We start from the raw sequence: 23,179 nt of genomic DNA, 5'->3' as shown, positions 1-23,179 counted from the left end.
TTTTCTGAGTTAAAAATTAATTCGGATCCAATGTAATTTCTTTTTCGAACCGATCTCAATACGACATAATTCTTATTCACATGACATTTATCGATCATAGATGAATGATTCATCACAGATAGCTTCATCGTGTTGAGCAAGTGGCTCTGATGTGTCAATCACATGAAATTAATATGTTATTTACGTAAAACTAACATGTTAATAATATAAATTGGTATATCGATCATATAAAATCAGTTTGTTGATCAAATGATTTTATTAAATAAGTAATTTTGTAGAATACATGACATTGATATGTTAGTTACGTCATTTTTATAATATATATATATATATATATATATATATATATATATATATATATATATATATATATATATATATATAAAATATGCCTATGATTGCTAAGTTGATCGACATATTTTTTTTTCTTAAAAAAAAAAGAAAATCCAATTAAAAGCGGAGACGAGAACAACTCCGAATCGAAACATCGACTATGGAAGCCGGTTATACTACTAAAAATAAAATGATTTTATGGCTCTAACAAATGACGGCAACTAATTTATCACGATATTTTTCGCACAAAAACATGGAAATAATATAATCAAAGAAACTATGTATTTCTCCAAGGATCGTCGGAATTCCCCACAACCGGAAGCTGCGAACACAGCACGTGGCAATGTGGTCCTACGCGAGACCCCACCGCCTTCGAGTAAGTGACATGGAATACGAGAGACAAGTAAAACCAAAGGTGCGACCCTTTGGAACGACATAATATGCGGACGTCCGCAGTTACAAGTTCTAACCATCCCCTCACCTCCGCGGCTACCCCCAGCCGAACCCTAGAGGGTTGAGGCCTAAATCTTTTCCTTTCTCCGGTCCATGGTCCGTCCATTTCGATCACGAAGTGAATCGGACTCGGAGAGTGTGACAGAGAGAAATTGATTCGAGCTCCGATGTCTGCTCTCGTTCGATTTTCGAGAGCGGCGAGGTCGAAGCTTAGATGCAATCTTCTTCGTCATCCCTATCCATGCATCCCTCCTTCATCTGTGCTTGGCGCTGATGCATCCCTCCTTCATCTGTGCCTGGACGAGCGCAGTTTCTGTTCACAATCTCGACACGATAATCGAGACGGTGGCATCGATTTGAGCCAATACTCGCCGGAAAAAATCCGAAACTTCTCCATCATCGCTCATGTCGACCATGGCAAATCGACGCTTGCAGATCGGCTTTTGGAGCTCACGCAGACCATCAAGCGGGGGCACGGGCAGCCGCAGTACCTCGACAAGCTTCAGGTTAGGTGCCAAGCATGAAAAAAAGGGAGCTATTTGGTGTGTTGTTTTCCAGCCGGCTTTGGATGTTTGAAATAGGACTTTGTTCTGGAATTTTTGGTTATTGCTGTTAAGTTTCTTTAGAAAGTAATCAGAGTTCTATTACTATTGGTTAAATTTGTTGTTCATGATGATGGCATGAGAAGTTTAATTAATGCTTTTACCGTAGTTTTTAGCCACTTCTAGTCCCTGAGAAACATCTAAAGTTCACTCTTTAGGTAGAAGGGGAAAATAAATAAACATACGAAAGCTGTGTAAAGAGAAACATTATAGACACATTTCTTGGTACTCAGTAGAGAAATATTTCCCAAGTTTGACAAAAAAAAAAAAGAGAGAGCCTATTTCTTTGCATCCTGAGGCTGATGCTATATCATGATATAGATATGTTGGCCTTTTCAACCTCTTTGGATATGCATATGATGCGATGGGCCTCATTTTATTGACATCAAAATGTCATTTGCAGATTTTATATATTAAAATAATATATCTTCTTGGACACTATATTTTCTTTTTTTCCTTGCATATTATATAGGTATGAGAAGCACAGCTTTGTGTATTATACTAGGAAAATAAGTGAGCCAAGAAAAGATTCCAACTTGAACTACATACGGAATAAGCTTGCAAAAAATGAGTTGCATAAAAGTTGTGACAATAGACATCACGAGTAGGAAGGCACAATGTGTGAATCTGGTTGAGCTAGAGACATTTGTTGGCTTAGCTGATGCTATCGTAGCCATATCGATCTTGGTATGTGGTTTATGAATGAGATTGGTCAGGTCGAACTTGAAACCCCCAATCATTTTGGGGATCAGCTGGTCCCAGCTGACTTCTTGTGGGTTGATCACTATCAATTTTGGCTACATACAGCGCTTTCCTTGTTGGTCTTACTGGTTATTGGTAGTCTTTGCCGGTTCTGACATATATCTATTGATTCTGATCTTCTCTTGACCAATTTAAGCTGGTCGAAATCAAGTTCCAATTGATTCTAGCTGCTGATCGCAGTGGATGTCCGATCGGCTTCAAATAATCTCTGATGAATCCTGATCAACTTTTGTTCCTAACTGATTTCCCATCATTCAAAGAAAGGAAAATCTACTCCCTTGATCAATTTGATTTGCTTGGATGATCTTTCTGATTCTGAGATCTAAATCCCACTGCTAATCTAAAAAATACTTTGTTCAGACTGAGCAAATGAAATTACCAAAATTTGTGAAGTTCTCTGATACTATTATCCTTATCTTGAGATGATAAATCATAGATTAAGCATGTTATTCATCAAGGAGTGATCCTTTTTTCTCTCAAATCTCCATACTTGTTATGGAGCTTAAAGAATTTAGTACCTAACTTAAATTACTTTTACAACAGAATTTAGGAGTAATTAAGAATCTGATGGTTCATTTGAAAATTCAAGACATGTTTTTCCAAAGTTATAGTCTATTTGTGTTTTCTTATGTTCTAGCCCCTGATATGATCGACATATTTCATTCTCCATTATGTTGTATCTTTGTGTAGGTAGAAAGAGAGAGAGGTATAACGGTCAAAGCACAAACAGCAGCTATGTTCCATTGGCATTCATTTGGTCATCCGGATGCATGTGACTCGCAAACTGCACCTTGTTTTTTGTTAAACCTGATAGACACCCCTGGTCATGTGGATTTTAGCTATGAAGTATCAAGATCACTCGCAGCTTGCCAGGGTGCACTTTTAGTTGTTGATGCTGCTCAGGGAGTTCAAGCACAGACAGTTGCTAATTTTTATCTTGCCTTTGAATCAAACTTAAGTATTATCCCTGTGATAAACAAAATTGATCAGCCTACTGCTGATCCGGATCGTGTTAAAGCTCAGTTGAAGTCCTTGTTTGACCTTGATCCTAAAGATGTCCTTTTAACTTCTGCAAAAACTGGACAAGGGCTTGAGCAAGTCCTGCCTGCTGTTATAGAGCGTATACCTCCTCCCCCTGGAAAATGTGATTCACCTTTGCGAATGCTTTTGTTAGATTCTTATTATGATGAATACAAAGGTGTAATCTGCCATGTTGCTGTGGTTGATGGCACTCTACGCAAAGGGGACAAGATTGCATCTGCTGCAACTGGTCAGAGTTATGAAATATTAGATGTTGGAATAATGCATCCTGAGCTTACACCCACTGGAATGCTTTTCACTGGACAAGTTGGTTATGTTGTTAGTGGCATGCGTTCTACCAAAGAGGCACGTGTTGGTGATACGCTTTATCATGCCAAAAGTGTTGTAACTCCTCTTCCAGGTTTCATTAACTACATCTAGCTTTTGTCCAGAGAATTATTTTCTTTGTCATATGCTGATCCTAGATTTATGTAGCTCGTTATTGCCTAAACCTCATTGTTCTTCATCTGTAGTTTCTTTATTACGTTCTCTTTCTTGTGATATATCTTAATTCTTAGGCCTTACAAATCATTGCCTTTCAGGTTTCAAGCCTGTAAAACACATGGTTTTTTCAGGCCTTTATCCGGCTAATGGATCTGATTTTGAAGCCCTTGATCATGCAATAGAGCGATTAACTTGCAATGATGCTAGTGTGTCAGTTGCCAAAGAGTCTAGTACCGCACTTGGCCTGGGGTTCAGGTATCAGTTCTCTCTGTATTCCCTGGATCTTTAGCTTGTCACCTTAGCGTTGTGAGTTCTACAAGCTAAAGGGTTCATATTATGACAAATTGGCATTTGTTGCAACTTCTATATCTTATGGCAGTTCTTTGCAGGTGTGGGTTTTTAGGTTTACTTCACATGGATGTCTTTCATCAGCGGCTTGAACAAGTATATGTTTCCATTCTATAATTCCCATTTTGCGGCATTTCAGTTTCTATAGATATGTCAGCTACCGTTTTACTAGTGAACTTATCTACGAGAATATGACATACTTCTAGGTACTTTGATTTGAAGAATTTAGTGTTAGGGATGACTGCAGAGCATTAACACATAAACTAAAGCATGGCCATCCTTCCTTCTGATGTTGGTTGCCAAAATCGGGGATCTACCACATGATTTGGACTAAATACCAATCCTAAAATGTAGTTAAATTGATGAAATATGTTCTTTTCCAGTACCCATTGTAGTTTTTTATAGGCTTTTTACTGTTTGGTATGGAATGATGTATTCATATTTTGAAACTAAATCTTTTGATGATATCTAATTTCTGTTTCCCTATTTTTTGGGACTGATATGTTCCTTCTTTAGGTATCTGTAACCATGTCAAATCTACATCCAAGTCTTGATGATTTCTAATTTCTGTTTCCCTATGTTTTAGGACTGATATGTTTTGTTGATTGGACAATCTTAATATGCTCCTAGCCTTATCTGTCTATATCTTTACTTTGATGTGGTTTACGTTGATGAGTTTTTGACTTTTCTACACTTGATTAGATGTTTGTTATACTATTTCTGAAGTGCTTCTCAACATTGCCTTCATTGTCACTGCTTTTGTAGGAGTATGGAGCTCAGCTCATATCGACAGTACCAACTGTACCTTATATATTCGAGTATTCGGATGGCAGGTGATGTTTGTGTAAAGAGTTAATCACATGTCATTAATGTGATTGCCATCTAACTTTATTTACTTTATCAGTAAGGTACAAGTTCAAAATCCTGCTGCACTGTCTTCAAATCCTGGAAAGCGTGTTACTGCTTGCTGGGAACCTTCTGTTATTGCTACCATTATTATTCCTAGTGAGTAAGCCCTGCTTCCTTGTTCTGCTACTTCATAACAACAACTCTGTCCTGGATGAGGAGCTCGAAGTTCATTACTTTTTTAATCTATGTTCAGGTATGTTGGGCCTGTAATTACACTTTGTTCAGAAAGGAGAGGAGAGCAGCTCGAATATTCATTTATTGACAGGTAATTTTTGGCCAACACCATTTGTTGAGTTGGTAGTCTGTCAGTTTTCAATTAATATTCCTTTTGCCATGCAGTCAGAGAGCACTTATGAAGTACCGACTGCCACTAAGGGAACTTATTGTGGACTTCTACAATGAATTGAAAAGTATAACATCTGGATATGCTACATTTGACTATGAGGATTCTGAGTAAGTGCTGGTTATTTGTCATCTCAGATATTATTAGTTACATAACAGTTTGTATAGCAGACTACCAGTTTTATAGGTAAATTGATTGTTTTTGTTCTTTTGAGATGCTAATCAAAAAATTGATCCAAAAATCTTGATCGCATCCGCTGTCTTATGCTATAGTTGACAATATTCATTGGTTAGTCACTTGTGTACTCCGTTAGTCATTGTACTGCCTCATATATTTTATGATGAGGTCATTTGTCAGAGAAGCTTCAATAACATACCAGGAGCTAGCTACATAACAGTGACACATTTAACTTAGATGTTAAAATTAGATTAGAACAAAAAAACTAAGATGTTTAGCTAGTCTTCATTTTATTTGCATGGATGACACTGGATGGTTTTTACTGTTCTACTTGCATGACTGAGTACCTAAGAGGCTTTAATGACTATCTAAGAGCTTTTTACTGTTCTAGATTTATGCTTTAACTTAGATGTTAAAATGAAAAAGAAAAAAACTAACTTAAATGTTTAGCTACTCTTCATTTTAGTTGCAAGGCTGAAACTGGATGGTTTTTACTGTTCTAGTTGCACGGCTGAGTACCCAAGAGGCTTTTATGTGAGCAACATGTTGCTTCCATTATTAAAGTGGAAAACCTATACCGCTTGACAGCAATCGTATGTCATATAATAAGAATGTTAAGTTGACTTTTTTAAATCCTCAGAAAATAATAAATGACAAAATATTGTCATTTGTTGTTTCAATTCATATCAATCATTTGAATCAGATACCAAACCACATATGACAAGCTTAGATGCTGTGGCATGTCATAATGATCAGTATCTACAATTATTCTTCATTTATTCAAAGGTTTCTGCAAAAAACACTAACATTCTCAGTTGCGATTACAGATATCAAAAATCCGATTTAGTTAAACTCGATATCCTTCTTAATGGGCAACCAGTTGATGCTATGGCAGCCATAGTACATAATCTGAAGGCACAAAGGGTTGGACGTGAATTGGTAGATAAACTTAAGAAATTTATAGACAGGTATGGCACTGGATTACATTTGGGAACAATTTGGTTGTGGTGTCTATTGGTGATTCATGCCCTAATACCTTGACATTTTGGCAGGCATATGTTTGAGATAACAATACAAGCTGCAATTGGATCGAAAGTCGTCGCAAGGGAGACGTATGATAATATCTTCCCACCAATTTAATTTTCATCGATTTATAATATTGTTGTGGCATGGCAGGTTACATGCTGCAGCTTGTCCCCCATGCCATGCTATGTTTTTGTTATGTGCCCCCATAAATATCATATGACTATGAACTTTTCTTTCTATTTTTTATTTTATGAGTATGAACTTGCACTCATCATTTCTTGTGTCAATACCAGCTGTCATGCTACAATTTGCTGAACGTGGATTGGTGCAATTAGTTCTAGTAATTACTACAAATTTCCTTTTCTGTCTTTTGCTCATGTGTTTGTGTAATTCATCATATGTATATCCAACATGATGGCATACAATGAAGAAGTTGCTAATGCATAATACTGATTCTTAGATTGAGAACTTAAGACTTGGGTGATGGGATGAAAACAAATGTTACATTCTCACCTTGAACGCGTGCATAGTAGTTTGTGCAGCAACTTTTACAGTTTGGGAAAGAAAACTATATCTTATGTGTGTTTTTATGTAGTAATAAGACACTTATTTCACAATATCTTAAGACATTTCTTTCACAATATCTTATATTTAGTGGACATTGCTGGTGAAACTTTCTGGTCCTTAATAGGGTGCGAAAAAGGCTTGTGGGGAAGAGTGGGGGAGAGAGTGGGTATTCTCTGTCAGGTTTGACATTTTAATCTTCATTGTCTATATATGGGTTGTTTAGATGTTGCAACCTGTGGACTGAAATTCTAGCTTCAACAGTAGGGAATGGGTTGTATCTGTTGCGATGCATGGATTGGATTGGTGTGTGCATGCGTGCACATGAGAGACAACCATTATACTTCCCAACTGTCCTAGTCTGTTGTCCACACTCCTGATCCATTAGATCTGAGTGGCACATTGACTACAGTGCCAAAAAAAAAGAAAAAAAAAAAAGGAATGAGTGGATGGTCTCGAGTAACTTCAGATGACCTTACTGAGCCACAATATCTCGGGTAGCTAATAGTGCGGTGATCATAGTATCATACAAGCAAGCAAATCTTCGAATCACTATCATTCAAAGCTGTTGTGCCACTCCATTTATTTATTAGGTGTTGTTCAAGCTCATCTTGCTTATTCTCAATTGTAGATGCAATTATCCTACTCTTTCCATTCTTGTCTAGCCATGACTGCAATCTTGACTTCGATAAGGGCTCTTTGATTGGCTGTACCTCATTTCAGCCTTTCGGCAATGAGAAAGAATGTCCTAGCAAAATGCTATGGTGGCGATGTTACTCGTAAGAAGAAGCTATTAGAGAAGCAGAAGGAAGGGAAGAAGCGCATGAAGCGTGTGGGATCTGTGGACATACCACAGGAAGCATTCCATGAGCTCTTGAAGATTTCTTGATGGCAGAACAGGTGAGTATGAGGACTCATGTCTTACTCATATATGATTTGAAGTAGCATGTCATTTGTCGGGTTTTGTTTTCCTATATTTTTTGTTGTACAATGAGATTATGATCTCTATTTATTGATGTCATCATCTCCATGATTCTATAAGCAATTTTTAGTTTCGATTATTGTTTTCTGATCTTGCATTGTACAATTTGGATTATTTCTTAATTTGCCTGGAATATGGATTATCTTAGGATAAGATCAGCAGATTCTAACTCGTTGAATCTTCATATATTCATATGTCATCATGCACATTGGATTCTTCTAATATATCTAATGATAAGAATATAATTCCATATGAAGGCCAATATGCTGATCTTATTGATCTCAGAAGATGCTCTAAAAGAGCCACTAGACTTCTAAGGAAAAAAGGTCATTTTTTGGTCGGCACTTGTTTATTGGTTATTTATTTGTGCGATATAAAACCTTGTAGAAATGAAGTTTGAGATTCATCTTAAAAGTTTGAATCCTTGCAAGCACCTTATGTAGTTTGTTGATGCTCCTAAGAAGGCCATTTACAAGAACAGAACTTCCTGAGGTAAATAAGCAAAAAGAAGTCTCTAAATGTATAACTTTGTGGGAGGGTGGTGATTTTTTTTTGTTTTTGCATTCACATGTCGCATGTTTCCCATGGATGAAACCTAACTTAAACACTATGCCACTGATGCTTCGGTGCTTGTTATTTCTTCTTCAGCATTCCGGCTACAAGATTTTCAAATGATGGAACTCAGATGTCAAGGTTTCACGAGGCAGATAACCAGAAGAGAGCGATGAGTAAGCAGCTCCGTGATGCTGCATCAACATTTTTAAAGAGTTTCTTGTTGTAATATGAAGCCTTGATCTTAGAGAATCGGAGCAGCCAAGATATTATAAATTTCAGATCGTAATTGGATGAGTCCTCTCTCTTGTCCAACATTATATATTTTTTGTGACTTCAATAAGAAAAAAAATATATTTATTTTATGACTATGGCTGCTGATTAGAAATCTTGTGTTCCATAGAAGCAAGGTGGGCTAAGAGGTTGATGGAAGTTTGACTCTATATTTTTCGTTTCGAATATTTTTTTTAAATCAAGTTGTGCTCGGATTTATGTTAAATTTTGTTCCCAAGTAATGCTGATGTTGTCGGCCTTTGTGTTGACCCCAACAGCAATGATCCCTGTACCGTTGAACTCCCGGTTACTTTTGACGGCAGGTCAACGGGTTGGCCCAATTGGTCGATGGCCCGGGCCAACGGTCCTTTAATGTTGTTCCTACTTTTGGCGGGAAAATTCCCACCTAATTTTTTGATCTGTTCCCTACCATTCCAAAGTTATTTGGTTGGGGCCGTCAGTCATCCCGTCGAAACCCCAGCGATGGAAGCTACGCGCGACGATCGTGAGCGGCGACAAGAACAAGAACATGGGGAACGACGAGGAGGAGGTGAAGAAGAAGAAGACGACGAGGAGTCTGGAGTTCTGGGTCCGTCGTTTCCGATGGGGAGGGTGAAGAAGATCGTGAAGCTGGATCGAGAGATCAGCAAGGTGACCTCGGAGGCCCTCCTCCTCATTTCCCTTTCCGCGGACCTCTTCCTCGCATCTCTCACCGCCGGTGCACGCATCGAGGCCCTCAAGAAGAAGCGCCGAATCATCAAGCTCGACCACGTCCGCTCCGCCGCCCGCGCCCACCGGCCCACCTCCCAGTTCCTCCTAGACTGCCTCCCCAAGCCTCCTCCGCCGGCTTCGAAACCAGCGTCGGGCGCTTCCAAGGCCAGATCAGCCGATGAGAAGCCGCTTCCTCCCGGCGCCCGCCGCATCGATGATTTCCTCCGGTCAACCTCGGCGGTTCCTCGCTGACCTCAATCGGTGGTACGCTTCGCTGCCCTACTGATCCGTCATCCACGTGCTATCTTTGGTGTTTTATCTTCCAGATGCTAGGGTACTTGTAGTTCCCTCATTATAATTATTGATATCTTATATATCTGCTTTGATTTTTGTTGTTCCTGCTCTTCCTATGGTCACTAGTTTTGTTTGATCTATATGCACTGTTACTACATTTATTGCCTGTGAGGACTTTTAGGGATGTATGTTGTCTCTTATGCTCTTCGAGATCATTATATCATCAAGAAGTAACCTTTGGGATTACATGCTCTGATTCTGTTTGACAGAATGTTACAGGACAGTAGTCTATACATCAGAATCCAATCGCGTGTTTGCGTGATATGATCCATCACCCTTCCAAAATCTGCCTGATATTAGGGATCCGTAGTCTCCTTTGGTCGTGGATGCTTTTCCTGCTCTAATCAAGTGCTTGTTGTCACTCGACCACTATTTTGTTTTCAATAAAGCAAATACGGAAGATTTTCTGTTCTTTATTGTGCTCGTTGTCACTCGATCGAACCTGATTCCAAGAATTGGTTGTTAGACCACCCTTACTGCATCGATCAAAAGGTGAAAAGAGCATATAAACATAATCAAGAACAGCGTAGAGCCTGAAACTATCGCCTTTATGTTGGGTTAGTGTCTATGCGTCCTTTGATGTTGGTTCGTAAAGTTCGGTCGACATAGCTTATTGTCTATGCATCCTTTGATTTTGGTTCGTAAAGTTGGGTCAAAATACCTCATCATATGTATTGAGTGTTTTCCCTGCTTCCAAATTTGTTGTGTTCACCATGGTCGACGGAACTTAGCTCTGTAGGTATCTGATTGCTGATATGAAAATTTCAAGTTAACACTAGTATTCTCGGAGGTATCAAAGTGAAGTTGGATGGTAGCAGAACGTGTGAATGGGGTGGGGTTACGTTGTCGGAATTGATTCTGATAGGGACATACAAGATAAATGTTTTGAGGTTTTCACGGCAAACGCTTTCGCAATAATTCATCGTTTACGCGACGTTTCAAACTTAAAATCTTGTCGTCAACGTTGCATAATTGAAGTTTGTCCATCCAATCGACGGAAGAAAATGACTGGCCAACCACATGCTCGGGACATTAATGTCTTGTTTGAACCAATGCGTTTACATATAACGTCGGATATTAATCATAATGCATTTATTGATATATATATATATATATATATATATATATATATATATAATATCCATTTTTTTTCGTGTGGCTGTGGCAGATATGCCTGTTAACATCTTGGATAAGCTACAACAATCCAGGTGCCGACTGTGTGTGGTGTCGGCTGCGAATGGTGTCATCGTTGGCGTCACCTCCTCGATGGTGCTGCCGGATGCGCACGCCCCACACGGCCAAAGCGTCTGCTTCCAGATTTGTCGTAAATAGAATTCACGTCAGGGATGAGCGTGCAAGAAAAAAATAAATTTGTCTTAACGAGTGATGAGTTGCGTGTTTTAGGACTACTAGTGCGGCCTTCAGCTTTTATATTATGATGGTAGCAGTTAGTAGTTTTTTTATATAATTTATTTGCGGTTACAATTTTACCTTCGTCTCCATTTTCTTTTACGGTCGAAGGTATTGGTTTCTTTTACCCTAACTTGGGTGCATTCGCTTGGATTCAAACGTGACCGAAGAAAGACGAAGAAGAGGTGGGCTTGGCTTGCCTGATCCATCACATCGTGATGTGATGTGTGCCATAGCTCTGATGTCTAGGATCCCTTGGATGTAGCCCTCGCTCACAGGGTCCACGAGACCTCAAGTTTCGATGAGAGTTCCACCTCACCGGAACATCGACAACCGGTCATGATCGCCATCAAAGGTTGTTGATTCGTGAATTTTGACGCGCGCCTCGGTGCGAAAGACATGATCGACGGGTTCCTCCAGGTATCGGCGGGTATAGAAATAGAGGAGGCAAGAGTCATGCTTCGGGGTTGAGGTAGAAAAGAGGAAAAGAAAAGCAAGCAATAAGAGAGAAACAAAAAAGGTGCGTTCTTTGCTTCTCTCTCTCTCTCTCTCTCTCGTTTTGCTCATCTTACCGAGTTATCGGAATTGCTATTTCAGTAGTTTCTCGCTTTTATCTAATGGATCAATTTTTGGGTGTTACTTTTCTATTGCTACTTTGAGCTCCGGCGTCATTTCAAGGTGTTGTCAGGATGATTAATTATATCAAAATCTTATGTTGAGAAAAAGGTAGATTTTAGTCCAAATAGGGTGATTTCTGATAGTTGTCAGCCAAAGAAGTGGCTGGCTGTCTCTTCTATTTACTCTTTATATGCATGGAGAGAGAGCGAGAGAGAGAGAGAGAGGGAGGGGATGCGTGTGTAGATTTACGATTCCTAGTGCGGCAAGTCATCGTTGAAATTCTTAAACCAAATAAAATTTTAAGATATTTTCATTGATATAATCAATATATAAATTCTATTGAAAATTGTAAACCAAAAAGCATATCTCAAACACACAACACGAAGATAAGAGATATAAATGTTTAAATAATATGGTGTTAGAGTGAGTCGTAAGAAAAAAAATAAAAGAGACAAGGAAACTAGATTTTTATGGTTTGATCAATTAACCTAGACGAAGAAGAAGCAAATCACTACTATAAAAAAAATAATTACAAATGCTTTAAGAAAATATTCACGTAAAACACCTAAGACTATTAAATAAGAAAAATTTAAACTATAAGTTTAAATTATTTTAACTAAGTATGAATTTAATAATAAGTAAATCCAAAACAAATAATTAGGTTTTTCTTGTGGTACATCTACCTTCAAATCCTAAACCCTTATTTATAGTTGCAATAGAAGATAATAAATCTGATTTTTTCGATGTGAGACTATGTGGGACTTGCTAAACTAAGGGCAATCACCAACAATGAACACCAACCAAGTCCAAGCACTGTTTGAACTTGTAAATCGGAAGAGGCTTTATAAACATCTCAGCTGGATTGTCCTTCGTATAAATTTTCTAAACAAGGACATTTCCTTCAGCAATGATATCCCGAATAAAATAAAACTTCACATCGATGTGTTTCATCCTCTCATGATACATATGGTCTTTAGTCAAATGAATAGCACTTTGACTATCATAGTAAATTGTAGTAACACCTTGATGCAGACATAATTCATTGAACAAACCTCTTAACCATAAAACTTCTTTGATCACCTCTATCACTGTCATATATTTTGCCTCTGTAGTAGATAAAGTCACGATAGGTTGTAAGGAAGCTTTCCAACTAACTGCACAACTGCCAACGCAAAAAACATAGCTTGTCAAAGATCTTCGTTTATCAAGATCCGCAGCATAATCAGAGTCAACGAAACCAACCAAAGTGTCACGATTTTTTTCAAACTCCAAACAAGCATCTGAAGTCCCTTGCAAGTATCTGAGAATCCATTTCACAGCCTGCCAATGTGTTTTACCCGGGCGAGACATATATCTGCTAACCACACTGACTGCTTGTGAAATATCCGGACGAGTACAAACCATTGCATACATAATATTATCGATGGCTCTAGAATATGGAACTTGTACCATATATTTTTCCTCTTCAATTGACTGTGGTGACTGAGCAGTAAATAGCCGAAAATGGCTAGCAAGAGGAGTACTCACTGGCTTAGCGTTTTTCATGCCAAACCTCTCCAAGACTTTCTCGAGGTAATTTTTCTGGGTCAGAAATAATTTTCTAACTCCTCGTTCTCTTTTGATCTCCATGCCAAGAATTTTCTTAGTTGCTCCCGAATCTTTCATTTCAAATTCATTACTCAACTGCATTTTCAAAATGTGAATTTCTGACAAATTCTTAGTTGTAATAAACATGTCATCAACATAAAGCAACAAATACACAAAAGAGCCATCAGTTAATTTTTAGAAGTAGACATAGCTATCATACATGCTCCTCATGTAACCATGACCCAACATAAAAGAATCAAACCTCTTATACCACTGTCTTGGAGACTGCTTCAATCCATATAAGGATTTTTTTAACAAGCAAATATGGTCTTCCTTACCGTCAACTTCAAATCCATGAGGTTGCTCCATGTAAATTTGTTCTTCAAGTTCACAATGTAAGAAAGCTGCCTTGACATCAAGTTGCTCCAATTCCAAATCATACATGGCAACTAAAGCAAGCAAAACATGAATAGAGCTATGTTTAACAATAGATGAAAATACGTCATTAAAATCAACACCATGTACCTGATTATAGCCCTTTGCAACCAATCGTGCTTTGTACCTTACATCTTCAACCCCTAGAATACCTTCCTTCCTTTTGAAGACTCATTTGCATCCAACAATTTTCTTACCCGAAGGCGGCTTCACAAGATCCCAAGTTCTATTCTGATGGAGAGATTCTATTTCTTCAATCATCGCAATCAACCACTTAGTGGAATTATCACAAGAAACTGCATCTGAGTAGGTAGTAGGCTCACCAACTTCACTTGTTTCTTCTGTAACAAACAAAGCATATGCATCCAAATTTGCATATCTTTGTGGTGGTCGAATATCTCTCCGTGGTCTATCCTTGGCTATGGAATATTGCTCTTCCTTTGGATCATCTTCGTCAGTAGACTCGGGACCATCTATTGGCATTATTTGAGTAGAAGAGTTCGACTGAAAAGAATCAGAACTACCAATCTCAAGCTCCACCTACTTCTGCACACTATCATTTGTACAACTAGTAGATTCATCTTTGGAAGATATAATAGATAATTCATCAAAAGTAACATCTCTACTGATTGCAAATTTTGGAGATTTGGGATTAGAACACCATAATCTATATCCTTTCACCCCAGAAGTATACCCAAGGAAAATACACTTTTTAGCTCGAGGCTCTAATTTTCCTTCATTTACATGTATGCTGGACACCCAAAAATTTTTAAATCAGAATAATCAGTAGGAGTATCTGACCAAACTTCCTCTAGAGTTTTAAAATTAAGTTATGCAGAAGGAACGTAGTTGACAACATAACAGACCATATTAATCGCCTCTGCCCAAAAGTCTTTTGTCAACCCTACATTTGAGATCATACACCTTGCTCTCTCTAAGAGTGTTCTATTCATACGTTCGACCACACCATTTTGTTGAGGCGTCATACTAACAGTGCGATGCCAAACAATTCCTTCATTTTTGTAGAATTCATCAAAGTCACATTCACAAAATTCCGTGTCATTATCTGTTTGAAGTCGTTTAATTTGTTTACCTGTTTGCTTCTCAATCAAAGCCTTCCATTGTTTAAATATTAGAAAAACATCATTTTTATGCTTCAGAAAATAAACTCAAACTTTCCTGGAATAATCGTCAATGAAAGTCAACATATACCTAGCACCACCCTTAGACTGAACATGAGCTGGACCCCAAATGTCTGAATGAATATAGTTAAGAGTACCTTTCGTTTTGTGAACTACCGGAGAATTGAAGCTGACTCTTTTCTGCTTTCCAAAAATGCAGTGTTCACAAAAATCCAATGACTCAATACTTTGTCCGCAAAGAAGACCCCTTTTGTTCAATATGCTCAAACCTTTTTCGCTCATATGACCCAAAAGTATATGCCATAATTTGGTGATGTTAGAATCAGACAATGATGATAACGAGACTGCAACCCTGCTTGTGATAGTAGTTCCTTGTAAAATATACAAACTACAAGACCTACAAGCTTTCATAACAACAAGAGCACTTATAGAAACTTCAGTTGTGTATTTACACCCAAGAGCCTCTAGGGTGCCTAAAGAGATGAGATTCTTTTTTAAATCAGGAACATATCTAACATTAATGAACGTCCTCACAATACCATCATGCATTTTAATTCGGATTGTGCCTTTACCAATAACATCACACGCGGCATTATTGCCCATGAAAATAATTCTACCATTACAAGATTCATATGTGGAAACAAATCTCTATTAGGACACATGTGATAAGAACAACCCGCATCTAAAATCCATTCATTTTTAGACCTCGTCCTGTCATCAATAGCAAAGAAAATATTTACATCATTCTCATCAGCTGCTACACTAGTTTTAACGGACTCAGTAGATTTCTCAATAATTTTTTTTTCTTTAATTTATTTTTTAATTTAAAGCAATCAACCTTAATGTGCCTCATTTTATGACAATATCTGCACTTCAAGTTTCTATGTCTAGATTTAGATCTACTACTGTCAAATTTCCTTTTATCTGTTCTACCCCTAACAACTAGACCCTCAGTCTGATTCTCTTTATTTTCCCCAGTGATATCTCTGTCTATCTGCTCTTTAGATTTTAGTGTAGATTTAATTTCCTGATATGAAATTGTTTCTTTTCCATAAATCATAGTATCACAGAAATACTTAAAGGATTGGGGAAGAGAACACAAAAGTAATAGGGCCTTATTCTCGTTATCAATTTTTACATATATATTCTCCAAATTCATAACTAAGGAATCAAATTTATCAAGATGTGAGAGTATAGATATACCTTAAGTCATCCGAAGCATATACAAACTCTGTTTTAAGTAGAGACGATTCTCTACTATCCTCTTCATATACAAGGCTTTCAGTTTGTCTCACATGCTCTTAGTCGTAGTCTCCGTAGTTCGATAATTAACTTACATCCACGGACGAAGGAGAAGCAAATCACTACTATAAAAGAGACAATTACAAATGCCTTAGGAAAATATTCTTAAGCCATAAAATAGCTCAAACTATTTTAACTAAATGTGACATTAATAGTAAGTAAAATCAAAATAAATAATTAAGTTTTTCTTATGTTGCATATGTTTTCAAAACCCAGACTTTTATTTATAGTTACAATAGAAATAATAAACTTGATTTTTTCGACTATACGGGACTTACCGAAGAGTTGCACGGTAAGCCGCTCGAAGAGAAGGGAGAGGATCAAAAGTAAGTTGAAAGGTGAGGTCTTAGGACAGAGAGAATCTCGACATGAATCAGGTTCGATGCCAAATAGAGGAGAAGCGAAAGGAGAGAGAGAGAGAGAGAGAGAGAGAGAGAGAGAGAGAGAGTCTCTCGGACGCTTATAGCCACTTGAGTAGATGGGCTGATAGTAATCATGACATGGGCTTTTCACGTCTTGGGTGCGTGTGGAATCATCAGTTCGTATTGGGGCCATATCTAGAATCAATAACTCTGTTCACTAGGTGGTGGATTACCATGATGGAGCATGCCACGATGGTGACGTGTGATAATTTCTGAGAACATCTCGCCACCGAATTCAGCCCCATCCATCCATTACTCGGAGTGGAGATGAAGGTGGTGGACGCGTCCTTTAAGGTTAAAGCGAACTGAATGTGTAGATGCTTACTTTTTTATGTGCAGTGGAGTAGTTTAGAATAGGGAATTCATCATCCATCGCCAACCTGAGACGCGCACAGGGCCATCATCCATCATCTATAAGCTCCCCTCCCCCCTCCTCACTGCCTCTTCTTCGTATGACCCAAGACAACTTGGTTCCCACCGAGACAGTTGGGGTATTACGTTCCATGGACCGTCGCGTCTAATTGGCACGGTGTAGAAGAGAGGGGGAAAAGTTGCCACACCGACAACGACCGGCACCGACGTCGGGGCTCCAAAGGTGACCGACCCCCTTCCCAATTCTCTCTCTATGGTTCTCAAAATGAGCTAGTCTGCACTTTCTCATCTCCGAAAGCCAAGCGTGTTGCAGTAACCAAGTTCCTCTCCTGTTACCGTCCCCACCACGACTTGCAAATTCTGGCCTTGTCGCAACAACGCCTCTCGAGTTCCGTGTCTTCTTGAACCGCGGCCACGTGAATGATGCTTATAGTATTAGTAATTGCGCGTGACTATGCATGAAAGATGGGTTCTCGTTTGTATCATGTTGTCTTCATGTAAAATTTGCCATAACCATGTAGCCTTTTACTGGCACAAGGATCGGTTTCTCTATCGCCACCGCCAACGCCGGCAGGTTGGTGAGACGAATAAGACCTTGAGCGTTCGGTTTGGCGTTTTCTAGCAAGCAGATCGGTTTCTCTACCGCCGCTTCCAATCAAAACAGAGCATGTAGCTGAGATGAATAAGCCGTAGGAGTTTTTTTTTGTTCTTCTTCGTTGACCTATAGCAGTTTTGGAATCTACACAGCCTACATGTGTAATGTGCCGACTCGCCAGAGAGCCATACGCACCACCGTAGGCATATGCCTATGCATCGACGGCGACATCGAGTTAGACTTATATATAGAGTTAAAACATTTTGAGACCGAGCTTACACCGATACAATTAACTAAGTCACAACAACGACGCCGCAGCAAAGGGTGCCGCCTTTTCTCGCTCGCCTGCTTCCTCGTTGTTGCTTGATAAAGCTATAACGCTTTCATTGCTCCTCGACTGGCACCGATTCCTTTACACAGAAAGGGAGGAGGAGAGAGTGGTGAAGCGGCCAGCCCAGGGGAGTCCGGAAGATATGAGTCAGACGCCGAAAAAGCCCGGAGAGGTCATCATCCCATCCCATCCCATGCTTGGCTTTCTCGATTACCTGTTTCTTTGGCTTGCGTTGGCTTTGTGTTTCTAGCTGCTGCTGCTGCTTCGAGTCGTGCAGGTTTTCTGGCCCAAGATAGTTCTCAAGAAATGGCTCAACATCAGAGCCAACGACTCCGAGTTCAGCGCCGACGAGGGCGGCGACGAAAGCGATCTTGAAGAGGATGAAGGTGGAGGCCCCCCCCCCCTCAAGATTGGTTTCTTCTTCTACCGCTACTGCTTCAGCAGCTATATGTTGTGTTCCCCTTTTGCTAAGGTGATGATTTTTGACGAGCGGGTGGTTCTTTTCTTGGCAGAGAACTGTGGTTGCGAGGGGAACGAGGAGAGGAGAGCCAGAGGGCTTCAGGCCAAGACAAACGGTACGTGGTGCCATGCTGGAAAGCATTTCTTGGTACATAGCAACGCTACCCCAGTAGTGCATACTTGTGGTTTCTTGAATCTTCGCCAAGGGAAAACAACATCACAGAGGATGCATCTCCAAGAGGAGAAGAGGGAGGAGGGTTGCGGAGGTCTTGCACCGCCAACTGTACCAAGTTGGGCAAGGCCGCTGACGCCTTTTCTTTCTCATTGTCTTGGCACCGACCATGTCCAAGCTGTGAGGCTTCCCTGTCTCGGCTGAGACGGGGAACACACGGAGCTACCCTTCTCCTTCTCAGGAAGGAGCTCGTGAGCCCCACTCTCGACGTGTTTCTTGTCTTTGGTCTCCTTTTTGTGAGATGGGAACGGCGTGTCCTGTCTGTGGACTTAGGTGACGGCCGCCTTCCTGTGAAGGCGACGATCTCAGGACCATCCGTCTTCCTATACCATTTGACATTGCCGTCTGCCTCCTTTTATGGAGAATAGAATCCCGTAATCGTCTCCATTCACACCATGATGCCCTTCCGGTGGTGGACCTGCAAAATCTACCACCCTCAATTCTTTACGAAATCAGCAATTTGGTTGCAATTGTATTAGTGGTGTCACGGTGAGATGACAGGATTCTTTGTTCATTGTTGCTGAATATTCTTACCTATTAAATTGTTCTTGACCCAGACCAACCAAGCTTATCTTTGCGGTTGATGATACTCAAAACAGAAAGAAGAAGAGGAGAGTGCATAATAGAATAGGATTAATAGGAACTTTTGTATGCAACAACGCATGACTTGTAAATATGCAAGAAAGATCTTCTAAAAACCGAACCTTTATTGAGTAAACATTATATATGCATCAGCTGAATTCTGTTTAATATCACATGGGATGAGGACAAGTATTTCGGCTGTCTGTCAGCTCAAATGTTTACTCTTCTTTCTTTGGTGACTCGATGTCTCCCTGTGCAGATGACAACCTAGAGAGCTTCCCATACAAGCTGAGGAGGAGGAATTCAGAGACCTTCCGGTCACAGTATATAAACACCAAGGAACTCAGGCATGTCCACCTCTTTTGTTTTCTTGTAACCTAATCATGCTCAAGTAAAACACTGAATTTACTATTTTATTTTTTGTTTTTGAGAAGAGTAGCATTGCATCGTCCTATGAGATATTTGTGCTTTGGCTCTTTAGGGTCTGCGTCGGGACTTGGAATGTCGGAGGACAACATCCACCAGAGGATCTAGACATAGCAGAGTGGCTGGACACGGAGGAGCCTGCTGATATCTATGCACTTGGGTAATGGATTCCTGCAAACTGTTCTAGTATTCTATCTGCATAATCAACTGTTTGAAAATTCTGCATAGATGTCATGTAGTTTTGCTTGGATTTCATTAGCTTGATCTGAAAATTCTGTTTGAAAATTTCTCCGTCAATTGAACACCAAATAAATTTCATTAGCTCAACTTCATTCTTGTTGTTCTGTCTCGATTATCCTTTTTTGTGTATCTTCATTATCTGTTTTGTGGTTTCCTCCATCTCTAGTTCTTCAATGGATTCTCCCCGTCTGTAGTTCTGATTTCATGTGAGCTTTCTCCTGCAGTATCCAGGAGATCGTTCCCTTGAATGCAGGTAATATCTTTGGTGCTGAGGACAGCGGGCCGGTTGCAAAATGGGAACATCTCATTCGTAAGACACTAAATAGGATTCAACCCATAAAGCCAAAGTATAAATGTTACAGCGATCCTCCCTCTCCGTCCAGGTTCAAACCATCAGATGATGTTCACTTCACCGTCGATGAACTACTCTCTGAGACTAATAGTGACACCGATGATGACGATGAAATTTCCACAAGTTCAGTTGATTCGAAAGGTCCCGTGGCTTCTTATCTTGATCATGGTGAATCAAACATACAACAGGATCTCGATCAGAATATGCCACCCGCCTTAAAGAGACTTCAAAGGTTGAATCATTTTACTTCATTTGATTACGATGTGAACTCAGCAGCCACAACAATTCAGGAAAAGAAGCTACTGAGGACCCTCAGCACTTCAGAGAGGATTGGGTTGATTTGGCCAGAACAGCCACTAGACTTGTTAGCCAAGCATGCTTTAAGTAATTCAACTTCCTTTAGGTCAATTAGGTCTTTCAGAACTTACAATTCATTCAAGCCTGTGCACAGTAAGCTCAAGGATTCATCGGAGGTTGGCCTGGTTCCTGATCTTGACCTGAATGTTATTGGCTTCAAAAAGAAAAGGCTGGCTTTTGTGAGGATAATAAGTAAACAAATGGTTGGAATTTACCTTTCAATATGGGTTCGCCGCAGTGTGAGAAACCACATCCAAAACTTGAAGGTATCTACCGTCGGTGTGGGTGTCATGGGTTATATCGGCAACAAAGTAAGTTGTTCTTTTGTCATTACGGTACGCCTACGTTAATGTTGTGTTGATGAATTTCTAGCTCACTGCCGATGGTTGTTCTTGCATTCAATACATTGGTTGATACTCTGTACACGGATGGATTTATTTTCAGAAATCATGTGAATTGAGACTGCAACAATCTTTTGATGATCGTATATCGTGGCATACTATATATATTTCGATGACTTTGAATTTGCTCCAGGGTTCGATATCGGTCAGCATGTCCATATATCAGACCCCATTTTGCTTCGTGTGTAGCCACCTATCTTCGGGCGAAAAAAGCGGGGATGAACTTCGAAGAAATTCAGATGTGCATGAAATTCATCGCAGAACCCAGTTTAGTACGGTTGCCGGCGGTGCAGGATTGCCTAAAACAATCCATGATCATGAGTGAGTGGAGACTCCAATCACCCAAGGACTAGCTAGTAGTATCTTCTCTTCTGGTGTTACTGTAGCACTAGCCCTGATTTCTGCCTCTTCAATTACATATCTGTGCTTGTGCCATTTCCAAGGATAACTGAAGTCTGACAAGGAAAGCTATTATGATTGTCTACTATGACTTTGATGATTTCTTCAGGAGAAAGATGAATTTTATTCAGCATATCAGATGCATTGTGGAAGAGAAGAGAGACATTACAGACATAATATTTTCTTCAGAAATATTATGTGATTAGCTTAGCTGTTTCTGCAAATTTGTTTCATGTTTGTTTCTGTTAATCGTTGTTTGTTTTTGCAGAAGAATTTTCTGGCTTGGCGATCTAAACTACCGCATAGATTTGTCACCGGAAAAGACACATGAACTCATCGCCGGCAGAAATTGGACTCTGCTGGCAGAGAGAGACCAGGTAGCATCATACTTGATTGCCTGAAACTATTACGCAGTGATGTCCTGCGCGTTGTATTTGTTACCGTTTCAAGTTGGACGATAACCCTTCTGCTATTCTGTGGCAGCTAAAACGGGAGCTCAAGAAAGGACGTGCCTTTGATGGTTGGTCAGAGGGTGTCATGGACTTTCCTCCCACCTACAAGTATGCGTTCAACTCGACAAATTATGTGGGAGATGACCAGAAGGGGGGGAGGAGAAATCCCGCGTGGTATGAGCTTACGCTTCTCACCGATCAGAAAATGTGTACCTTTTGCGTCTTCGTTGATTCGGCCTTGGTTTCTCACTCGTGGATCAAAAATACGTGACTCATTTGTTTTCTTTCTCCCATCCTCCTTCAAATTCCCTGCTTGCTTTCCTCCTCGCCGTGCGTTTTCGATGTCTGCGCTTGAAAGATTCACGCGCGCATTTTCGGATTTGCTTTCGTGTGACTCCTGGCGATGAAATCGAAGAACGATAACGCGGGTTGTCCTCAGGTGCGATCGCATCCTGTCGTTTGGAAAGGGTGTGAGGCTTCTGGACTACAAAAGAGCTGAGCTGAAGCTTTCCGATCATCGTCCTGTCACCGCCGTTTTCATGGCCGAGGTCGAGGTATTCTGTCATAGAAAACTTCAGAAGGCGTTAACCTTGACAGACGCGGAGGTGGAAGATGGAGGGACCATGCCGGATGTGGACTTCACCCTGGAGATGGGCCTCGGAGATGTAAGTTTCCTGTTCCCATGTAAGTTCAGAAACCCAAAACGCATCGACTTTCCGAATGATGTATGTCAAAAATCAAAGATTTTGAGTTGCTGGCAACATGAACAGCTACCCACTTAGTTTTCGTTTTCGAAAGTCAACGAGACAATCGAAACAGATGCATCCGTCTCACCTGTGCAAACCGTATTACCGACTGGACTTGTCGCAGGATATCTCCGGATGGCTGCGGTAGACCGGCGAGTTTCAGCGACGTGCGGCTTCTTTGGCTCTCGGCCGTCGTCGACCCCTACGGTGCGCGTGCGCGCGCTGTTATAAATAGATATATGTGGTATCTGTCGTATTGTGTGTGATGGAACTCCTTACCGAAGTTAAATGATTTTTCTTTTTCTTCTCCTTCTTGTTGGTCGAACGAGGGATTGTTGTTAGGTTTGTGATGATGTTCTCAATGAATAAGATCGGGTTGGTTATAGATTATTTCATGTAATTAGTT

At 40.0% G+C, this 23,179-nt stretch overlaps 3 protein-coding genes across 9 annotated transcripts; all 3 read left to right on the top strand.

Moving 5' to 3' along the window:
• Positions 1-789: 789 nt before the first annotated feature.
• Positions 790-8,940, top strand: LOC103968828 (translation factor GUF1 homolog, mitochondrial). Of its 3 annotated transcripts, none has more exons than XR_001975720.2 (12): positions 790-1,292; positions 2,841-3,591; positions 3,773-3,929; positions 4,064-4,118; positions 4,788-4,855; positions 4,927-5,031; positions 5,125-5,196; positions 5,271-5,384; positions 6,279-6,419; positions 6,504-6,563; positions 7,707-7,941; positions 8,672-8,940. XR_001975720.2 is itself a non-coding variant. In XM_009382155.3 (12 exons), exons 1-11 carry the CDS (start codon positions 954-956, stop codon positions 7,928-7,930), a joined length of 2,028 nt encoding a protein of 675 aa, XP_009380430.2. In that variant the 5' UTR covers positions 790-953; the 3' UTR covers positions 7,931-7,941; positions 8,672-8,940. The 3 variants fall into 3 exon arrangements, 2 of the variants coding, with proteins under 2 accessions (XP_009380430.2, XP_065028536.1); XM_009382155.3 differs by having other exon boundaries at positions 7,765-7,941; XM_065172464.1 differs by lacking the exons at positions 6,279-6,419; positions 6,504-6,563 and having other exon boundaries at positions 7,765-7,941.
• Positions 8,941-9,253: 313 nt separating this feature from the next.
• LOC103968826 (DNA polymerase II subunit B3-1) lies at positions 9,254-11,318 on the top strand. The gene is made up of 2 exons (XM_009382154.3): positions 9,254-9,823; positions 11,082-11,318. Exon 1 carries the CDS (start codon positions 9,332-9,334, stop codon positions 9,809-9,811), a length of 480 nt encoding a protein of 159 aa, XP_009380429.2. The 5' UTR covers positions 9,254-9,331; the 3' UTR covers positions 9,812-9,823; positions 11,082-11,318.
• Positions 11,319-11,588: 270 nt separating this feature from the next.
• LOC103968825 (type IV inositol polyphosphate 5-phosphatase 3) lies at positions 11,589-23,163 on the top strand. 5 transcript variants are annotated; one of them, XM_065172469.1, is made up of 12 exons: positions 11,589-11,843; positions 18,217-18,299; positions 18,405-18,540; positions 18,640-18,702; positions 19,660-19,747; positions 19,882-19,986; positions 20,291-21,086; positions 21,310-21,497; positions 21,844-21,952; positions 22,059-22,201; positions 22,467-22,692; positions 22,898-23,163. In XM_065172469.1, the coding sequence occupies exons 2-12, from the start codon at positions 18,270-18,272 to the stop codon at positions 22,919-22,921; spliced, it is 1,908 nt and encodes a 635-aa protein (XP_065028541.1). In that variant the 5' UTR covers positions 11,589-11,843; positions 18,217-18,269; the 3' UTR covers positions 22,922-23,163. The 5 variants fall into 5 exon arrangements, with proteins under 5 accessions (XP_065028541.1, XP_065028539.1, XP_065028538.1 ...); XM_065172467.1 differs by having other exon boundaries at positions 18,115-18,299; XM_065172466.1 differs by having other exon boundaries at positions 17,949-18,299.
• Positions 23,164-23,179: the final 16 nt, after the last annotated feature.

This window comes from Musa acuminata, chromosome BXJ3-10, assembly GCF_036884655.1.
Source record: "Musa acuminata AAA Group cultivar baxijiao chromosome BXJ3-10, Cavendish_Baxijiao_AAA, whole genome shotgun sequence".
Taxonomy (NCBI): Eukaryota; Viridiplantae; Streptophyta; class Magnoliopsida; order Zingiberales; family Musaceae; genus Musa; species Musa acuminata.
This window is presented reverse-complemented; position numbering and strand designations above follow the sequence as displayed.